The sequence below is a fragment of the Marmota marmota genome, unplaced genomic scaffold (assembly GCF_001458135.2).
Source record: "Marmota marmota marmota unplaced genomic scaffold, marMar, whole genome shotgun sequence".
In the NCBI taxonomy this organism is placed as follows: domain Eukaryota; kingdom Metazoa; phylum Chordata; class Mammalia; order Rodentia; family Sciuridae; genus Marmota; species Marmota marmota.
In genome coordinates, this window is record NW_026000240.1 from 15,764,996 (window position 1) to 15,773,948 (window position 8,953).

An 8,953-nucleotide genomic window follows, 5' to 3' on the forward strand; every position below is an offset into this window, starting at 1 on the left:
AGAGATGGAAAAAAAACATTTCTGTGAATCGCATGCTTTTAAAACTGGACAGTAATGGAAAAGGAGAAGTTGAGACACAATCAGGATACGTAAACATTATTAAAGTTAAGGACTACTTTTATGTTAGACAGTAAGAGAGATCAGATGCGCTGTTAAAACTTTAAAGGGAAAAGATGCTCAGAATCCTTCCTCTTTGGGCTTGGAATGGGACTCGTTTCTTTGCCACGATTGCGTAAGTTGGCCCAACAGTGGTGTTCTTGTTGCTGGAAGCTCTTCCACTCTGGAAGGTCTCTCACCCTCTCTACCAAAGACCAGCGAGTAGGAGGTTGTGCTGGTTGCTGAGCGGTGCGACCTCAGATATCACTGGATACCCAAGTCCTGTTTGCCCAAGGACCCGCACACCACCTTCGCTCTGATAGTATTTTTCCCTGTTATTGATTATACTAATGTATGCCAGAGTCAGAGCCTGTTTTAAAATAGACCTTTTCCTGCTACTTGAGACTGACACGGGTCGAAGGGAACAGAGCAGAGCTGGTGGAGAGGGCGCTCAGCCCCGGGAAGGCTGGGCCTTTACCAGCGGGACGTGACTGGCTGGGAAGCTCAGGTTGCTCTTTCTTCCCTCGCAGAGCAAACAGAGCTCTTCCTATTCCGATAGAGACACTACTGAGGAGGAGTCCGAGTCCTTGGACGACATGGACTTCCTCACAAGGCAAAAGAAACTGCAGGCTGAAGCCAAGATGGCCCTTGCCATGGCCAAGCCCATGGCCAAGATGCAAGTGGAGGTGGAGAAGCAAAACAGGAAGAAGTCTCCCGTGGCGGATCTGGTATGTGGCAGTGGTTGGGCTGCAAGTGCGTGTGTGCGCGTGTGTGGGGAGTAGGGGAGCCACAAGAGTCTGGTGCTGCCCCTGTCCTTTCCCCAAGTGATGCAAACTTGGGTTTCTCTGGGGCAGTTCACAAAAGTACTGTCCCTGAGAAATAATGCAGCTCATTTCTTATTTCTATCGATCGTTGTGCTGAAAGACCATGCAACAGCTTTCACAAAAGTAAGCTCTTGATTCAGAGCTGCTTGTTAGGGGCGGCTTGAGCCACCCTGGGAGCATGTGGGAAGCAGCCTCAGGACAGGACTAGAGGCTGCAACAGACTCACTGTTGCTGCAGTGACCACTGTGACTTGGTGCAGTCCTGCTGTGGACCTGCTGTGGGGCCCTGGAGTGAAACAGGGCTGGTAGCTTCTGGGTCAGAGCAAGAGAGGATTCTGGTGGTGTCCCAAGCGCAGGGCGTGGGGTGAGCCTCTAAGCAGCAGCTATGTCGATGGTCCTACCCATGTTGGTGTCATTGGTCCCTGGTAATCCTTCATGCTAAGACCAGGCAGAAGGCTTTAGTGCCCATGGCCAAGCACTCTGTGTGGGTGGCCCACAGGGAGTGTGATGGGTGAGGCCCCAGAAGCCGGAAGGGATGGTGGGTCTCCTGAGTTGAGATGTGCTCAGGCTGCATGCGCCCACTCACTCCTCGGGTTCTCCCCGTCTCCAGCTGCCTCATCTGCCCCATATCAGCGAGTGCTTGATGAAGAGGAGCCTGAAGCCAGCCGACCTGCGCGGCATGACGCTGGGCCAGCTGCAGGTGATCGTCAATGACCTCCACTCCCAGATTGAAAGTGAGTGCCGTCGCGCATGAACCTGGTAGTCGGCGCCCCTTGTTGGGTTTGGTGCCTTTGTGCCGAGTTTCTTGGGGTGCCTCCTTTGTTCATGGGGAAAGGAAGGGAACTGTCAGGCTCTTGTTTGAGTTTGGAGTTCCCAGTTCCCAGCACGTTATCTTTAAACTCACATCTGCCTCCACACGTGGTGCGTTAGATGACGTCACTTATCGCACAGTTAGACCTCCTGGTGTAGACATGTGTTTTAGGCATCATCTCAGTCAAATCAAATTAGACTGATTTTGTGGGATTCTAGGCCCTGAAAGTATATATTACCAATGTGTGAAAATTATGGGGTGACTAAGCATGGGCTCCCATATTCAGTATTAGAGATGGATTCCAAAGCCTTGACGGTTCAATGGTGCAGCATCTGAAATTGCTTTGAAGGATGCAGAGGAGGGTTCTAGATGACACGAGGTTGGCAGGAGGCTGATGAAGCTGGTTGAGTACATTGGGATTCACTGAACTTTTCTCTGCTTTTGTGTTAATTTTAAGTTTTCCATAATAAAAGCTTAAATCTCGTATTAGGAAAAAAAGTTCTGTGGCCCAGAGGTTTGAATACATGTTTAGCACCAAGTTAAAACAGTCCTGATGGTTTTCAAGTCAAAAGATTAGATATAAGATTTTGACGAAGAAACCATAGATTCCCAGGATTACAAAACCATGCTTCCATTTTAATGTCGGTTGAGGATTAATTACTAGGAGTGTTATTCTTTCAAGAACTGAGGGGGATTTCTGAGATTTTTATCATGAATCATCTTCCTGAGATTTGTAAATAAGATTACCATCCCGTCCTTTTCAGGAAGTGAAATTTTAGACCTGTTTGTGTGATTCATTCCCATTGTTTTTAAATTGGAAGCTCCCTGAGCTAAGGGCAGGCAGCACCCACTGGGAGCAGGGCTCTGAGAGCACTTCCGGGCCCTGTCTGAACACCTCCAGGGGCTGTAGACTACCTGGAGCTCAAGCTCAGTGAGGGCCCTCCCCACGCCTGGGCTGACAGCCTTTGTTCCTGGCTTCTCTGGGGGGGACAAGCCAGAGAGAGCCCACGCTTGTTGGAGTTTGTCAGAAGCAGGAGCCACACTGGCCCAGGGCATGGCGTCGGGTAGGTCACTAGTGACTCTCTACCTACTCATGTTGTCACCCTGTGTTTAGTCTGAGGCATGTCTTCCCTGTTGTCCAGAGATTTCAGGGATTATTTCTTCAGGCCTTACACACCCAGCTATCCCTGAAACCTGACCCACCACTGTCTTCCTAGACTAGGCTGCACCAGGGATGTACAGGAAGGCTCTGCACCTCTGTCACGCCTGCCACCTCTGGCTGGGTGTCTGATGCATCTATCAGGTGCCCAGGGGCCCCTCTGACTCTCAGTGCAGCAGGAGCATCCTGAAGGTGAAGGTGGAAACTTAATATGCTCCAGATGCGTCATTCACATTTTTTTCCAAACAGAATCCCACCCTTCCCTAACAACTTACGTTTTTTAAAAAATATTTTTATTAGTTATCGAGGGACCTTTATTTATTTATTTGCTTATATGTGGTACTGAGAATGGAACCCAGTGCCTCACACATGCTAGGCAAGCACTGTACCACTGAGCCACAACCCCAGCCCACCCTAACAACTTATTTTTGTACCAGTAACAATTTCTTTAACTACTGAGCCACATCCCAGCCCTTTCAATTTTTTTTATTTTGCAACAGGGTCTCACTGAGTTGCTTAGGGCCTCACTAAGTTGCTGAGGCTGGCCTTGAATTTGCAATCCTCTCCTACCTTAGCCTCCTGAGCCGCTGGGATTATAGGCGTGTACCACTATGCCTGGCTATAATTTCTTCTTCCACTGTGATATGAATGTAATTGAAAATATAGATTGAGACCGGGCACAGTGATGCACGCCTGTAATCCCAGCAGCTTGGGAGACTGAGGCAAGAGGATCACAAGTTCAAAGCCAGCCTTAGCAATTGCAAGGTGCTAAGCAATTTAGTGAGATCCTGTTTCTAAATAAAATACAAAATAGGGCTGGGGATGGAGCTCAGTGGCTGAGTGTCCCTGAGTTCAATCCCTGGTACCCCCCCAAAAAAATATAGAGAGAGAGATTGAGCATCTCTGTATCTGAAATCCACAGTGCTCCAAATTGCTCAAAATCTTTAGATTTTGGAGCAATTTCAGTTTGAAGATTTTCAAATTAGGGCTTCTCCACCAGGTAAAATCTATGCAGATATTCCAAAATGCAAAAAAAAAAACCTAAAATCTGAAGCTTTTCTGGTCCCGAGCAATGGACAGGGAGACTCCACCTATCCTCCTGGCTCCATTCCTTTCCTTTAGCACCTCACAGCTTGGGGACAGGTCACATGCCCTCTTGATGACTGCTCCCTGGCTTAGGGGAAGTCAGCACGAGAATGTGAATCTCTGTGGTGTCTGCCATGATATCTGGCTGTGTGTGTGTTCGCGGGTCATATGTGCTCGCTCGGGGGCTGCAGACAGCACATGTTCTAACCCGGATGCAGCTGGACCCATTTCTAAGTGTCCTTTCTTTGCCCCAGGCTTGAACGAAGAGCTGGTGCAGCTGCTCCTCATCCGAGACGAGCTGCACACAGAGCAAGATGCCATGTTGGTGGACATCGAGGACCTGACCAGGTAGGTCTGGTCACATTCTCCACAAGCAGGAAGAAGCCCCCATGGGGGCAGAGCAGGCCCTGGGGAAGGTCACCTCCTGATTGCATGCACGCAGCTCCTGTGCATCCTTAGCAAATATCTTAGCAGTGTCCTCCTCCCGTGATGAAGTGTCTGTGCGTTCTGACTTCTCACGACTTCTCTTGAACCCTGGGAACAGCTCTAGCCTAGGAGGACCTTATGCTGGAAGACTGTCCCCTAGTAGTGGCTCTCAGCCATTCCATGCTGGTGTGTTCCCAGCACATGAGCAGCTGGGTGGTCAGTGCGCCCCTGCCATGCCCAGGAGGCAGGGACACTCTGGCCTCTGTCCACAGCCCTGTGCCCCAGATTCTTCTCACATAAGAAGCTCTAGGACTTGAGTTCCTAGCTCCTCCTGCCGTTCTGTGAAAAGGTAAAGAATGCATCCCTCCTGGGGGATGAGGAAGCCAGCCTGCATGGTCAGCCTCTTCCATTTCCTAGTAGTTTCTCTTATAGAAACCCCGCCATGCATATGCATCCCTCATCAAGCACGAGCAGCATAGGTTACGTGTGTGAGGGACATGAACTGCATATAAGTTCTCGTGACTTCATGTTTACCATTCACCTGTCCTGAGACGGTGCGCATGAAGTCCCTAAGCCAGGAGATAATAATTGCTATTGATACCAGAAATGTGGCTCAGAGAGTAGAGGCCCCGAGAAAGACCAGTACTCGTCTCACAGCACAGGGGGCTGACCGCAGGCCCAGAATCCTCCCACGGATGCTCTTGGCACCTCCCGCAGGAATGTCTTAGCCCAAAACATGGGGTTCAATAGTCCGCTACCAGTGTGTGCTGTATAAAGAGTTTTGGTAGCAGAATGGATGCTGCAGAGCTAATGCAGGCCCTTTTTAAAAATCCTGTAGTCTTCTCATGCCCTCTAAGCATGTCTGCCAGCATCAAGAACTCACAGTGACACTCAGATGTCACTATTGCCACCTGCAGACACATCCAGACACCGTGAACAGCAGCTGTACAGCAGACCCCTCTGGTTAATCTGAGAGCTCACATTTAGATAATGAGATCATGGGACGCCTGTGAAATACATGACCAGGACCTACGTTCTCTGACACTCCACAACCCTCCGCACTCTCTGATTCGCTGTGATGCAGGCCTTTCCTGTGCCCTTCTCACAGCCCCATTCACACAAAGGGGCACCACGGGGCTTCTCCTGCCTCTCAGGGTCTGGCTCACACTCAGGTGGCAGTGTACCTCCTGACACCTCTAAGGGGGGTGGTCCTGGGCGTGCAGGCAGAGCCACGGGATAAGAACAGAGACATCACTGCCTTGCAGGTTGGGGAGTCCTGCAGGAGGCTGGGGTATGGCATCTCCACAGCCTTCTACTATAGGGAGCCCAGGGGTTCTTACACATGCCAACAGCAGCTGCCTCAGAGCCCCACAGCCTCAGAAGGCCAGGAGCATAGCTGTGGGCTGATAGGCTCACCTCTCCCTCGGCTGTTCTCCACCAGCCATTCTAGATTCAGTCCAAGCCACTGGGCATCACATCTGGCTGCACATGGGAGCCACCCAGGAAAAAAACTGATTGCAGGGTCCCACCCCAGGGGCTCTGGCTCAGCTGTCCCCTGGGGGCCTGGACACAGGGTCTTACTAAGCTGTCTTATGGGTCCTGAGCTTCAGAAATTCTAAGCTCCCAAGTGACACTGGCACTCCCCTGGTGCTAGCCTCTTTAAAGAACCCTCCCTGATCCAAGGTAGACTTGACTTTCAACTGTGGCCCTCCCTTAGCGATGACTACTCAGTGCTTGAGGACTTCTGACACCTCCTTTTAGATTGTGTGACAGTTCTCACCTCAGAGGCTGTAATATTTTCTGACTCCAGTTACTGCCTGTTTTCCTTCTTAGAAAATCCGTCGGTGTATCGGTGTATGTCTGTGCACACACACACACACACACACACACGTGTGTGTAGGTTCCAGCCCTGCTCTAGGAACTTCCCTGACTTTGCTTGAGCAACAGGCATTAGGTACTTTGAGAAAGTGACCCTTGTTCTTTCTTGCACATACCCAGGGCCGTGGCAGGTCTACTAATGGGTGATGTTTCTAAAAAGTGGAGAGCTAACAGCGTCCTTCCCTGAGATCCTTTACTCTTAGATGGACATAACCATTTATTGTGGGCTGCTGCATGTGGGACATTGTGGGACATTGGCTATGCCAGAGGGAATTAGCTCCTTGGCGTGGGTTCTGGGTCTGTGAGTGCGTGTGTGTGTGTGGTCACAGCACCTCATGGTGACTTTTTGCTTAACACTTATTTTCTATCTGCCTTTCTCTTATTTGCTATTTTACTTCCTTATTTTTTAGAGTATTTGCAGTTTGTCTTCCCTGCACCAGAGGCGCTGAATGTTCTGCATTAAGCCCGGGAGTTAGGCTTGATGTTACCAGCTCCCTGGGTGCAGGCAGCACACAGAGCCTGCCCCTAAACGCTATTACAGCTGCAAACCACAGCCTGAGACATTTTTTTTTTAATCTCTTGCTAACTTATCATTTTCTATATTCATCCTTCAGAACCACTGTCTTCAGCCCACAAAGCCCCATGCTATGGGATGTGTCCACCCTGCAGGCCACCCTTTGTCCCTGCTGTCCAACTGGTGGGTCAGCTAACTCTGGGCTCATGGTGCAGCAGAGCTTGGTGAATAAAAAGACTCATCCCCACCCCACCGCCGTGACGGTGCCCTGGGCCCAGCTAAGGAGAACTCATGCATATAGAGAGGCACTAACCCCCACAGGGACATTGTGGGACACTGGCTATGCCAGAGGGAATTAGGTCCTTGGCGTGGGTTCTGGGTCTGGGAGTGCGTGTGTGTGTGCGGTCACAGCACCTCACGGTGACTTTTTGCTTAACACTTATTTTCTATCTGCCTTTCTCTTATTTGCTATTCTTCCTTTCTTGTATCTTCCCTGTAACATATTCCCATGAGAACAGAGACCCCCATTCCTGCCCTGCAGGAAATCCCAGCTTCAGGTGCCATGCCTGACACGTCAAAGGCCCTTTTTAAATGTTTGTTACTAAAGGTACACACTAAAGGAAATACACTAATGCCCAATGAGCTAAGCCTGCCCTGTAGCTAATTAAACCACAGTTCCTAGAGCAGGGCTGGAACCTACACCCATACACATGTGTGTGTGTGTGTGTGTGTGTGTGTGTGCGCGCGCGCACGCACCAGCATACACCAATACACCAACGGGTTTTCTAAGAAGGAAATCAGGCAGTAACTGGCGTCAGAAAATATTACAGCCTCCGAGGTGAGAGAACTGTCACCCAATCTAAAATCATACTTTCCTCTCTTCATTTTTAAACACAGCACTTTTGTTTTCAAGGGTAGACCCATCAGTCCACCTCAGGTTACCAGCTTACTAAATGAAAGGAATCATGTACAGGGCATGAAATAAAAGAGGTCAGGTCGGTTGGAATAAAGCACATCTCCTTGATTCGCACGTCTCGTTTTGAGCAACTCTGGAGCTCAGTTCCGAGGAGATCACAGTGTTGCTTGGAAAGCAGTCTGGTCTTTCTTGTTAAATAGTCGTGTTGTTCGTTTCACAGACATGCTGAGAGTCAGCAGAAGCACATGGCAGAGAAGATGCCTGCCAAGTGAGAGCCACCCGCCACAGCCCGGCGGAGCTGACTTTGCCTCTGTGGTTTGCAGTGCTGTTGCTGAAGGTGGCACAGAGATAGACCAACAGCCTTGTCATTCATGGATGGTGTCTGAAGCTTCATGTCCAGTGATCGGCCTTTGCTTCTTAATTTATTTTAATTTTTTACTTGTGCCACTTAATATCAGGCATTTTAATAAAATGTTGTTACAAAAAAAAATGTACAGTACTTACACCATCACAAACCATGGTTGATCCGAGGGTGGTTTTAACTTTATTTTTACTTGTTTAGAGGTTTTCGGTTGGAGCGGTATTTTGCATTGACTACTTCATCCTTCGCTGTAGTTTTAAGAACTGTAAATGACGGTGCTATACAAGTCAAAATACATGCCTGCCTCCTAGTGAAGTCGTAGCTCTCCTTAACGTGTATCTTAATCAGTTCTCAACATTTTGTGAATGTTGACTACCTGAAGTTCATTTTCAGATGTGCTATTAACATTCTGTTGGCTTCAGAAGGTTTCTTGGAAGTTTTATGTATAAATATGTAAAATAAAATTAAAACTTTGTTTCATATGATATGTCTTCTTGCTCACTAACAATAGCCGGCTTGTCTCTCTCTCTCTCTCTTCTCCCCTTCACAACTGCACACCCTACCTACGAGCCACAGTCCGTGAAAACTCGTTGCCTTCAGATTGCCAAGTGGACTGATCAGGTCACAGCTCTCGCAATCCAATCATTTCACCTCTGAATATTCCAGCATTAGTATGGGAGCTTTGGGGGGACCCCTCATGCCTCCATCATGCTCCTTGTGATGGTTTGAATGTGAGGCTGAATTCAAAGGTAGACTACTTAATCTGGTGGAGGAAATTTTAAGACAGTTCGTCACTGAGTCAGGGCCATGGACATTGATGGTAGGGTTTACACAGGTTTACTTGGAGAATTGGGAGCAGAAAGCAGAGCCGAAGGATTTTTAA

The 8,953-nt window shown here is 49.0% G+C and overlaps 1 protein-coding gene across 3 annotated transcripts in view; it reads left to right on the forward strand.

Moving 5' to 3' along the window:
* Positions 1-8,550, forward strand: part of Schip1 (schwannomin interacting protein 1) — a 99,482-nt gene extending 90,932 nt beyond the window's left edge. For all 3 annotated transcript variants that reach the window (XM_048794650.1, XM_048794651.1, XM_015486951.2), the window contains exons 4-7: positions 627-824; positions 1,530-1,653; positions 4,230-4,323; positions 7,930-8,550. In XM_048794650.1, coding sequence (XP_048650607.1) covers positions 627-824; positions 1,530-1,653; positions 4,230-4,323; positions 7,930-7,981 — 468 coding nt within the window. In that variant the 3' untranslated portion in view covers positions 7,982-8,550. The remainder of the gene's footprint in view (positions 1-626; positions 825-1,529; positions 1,654-4,229; positions 4,324-7,929) is intronic.
* Positions 8,551-8,953: the final 403 nt, after the last annotated feature.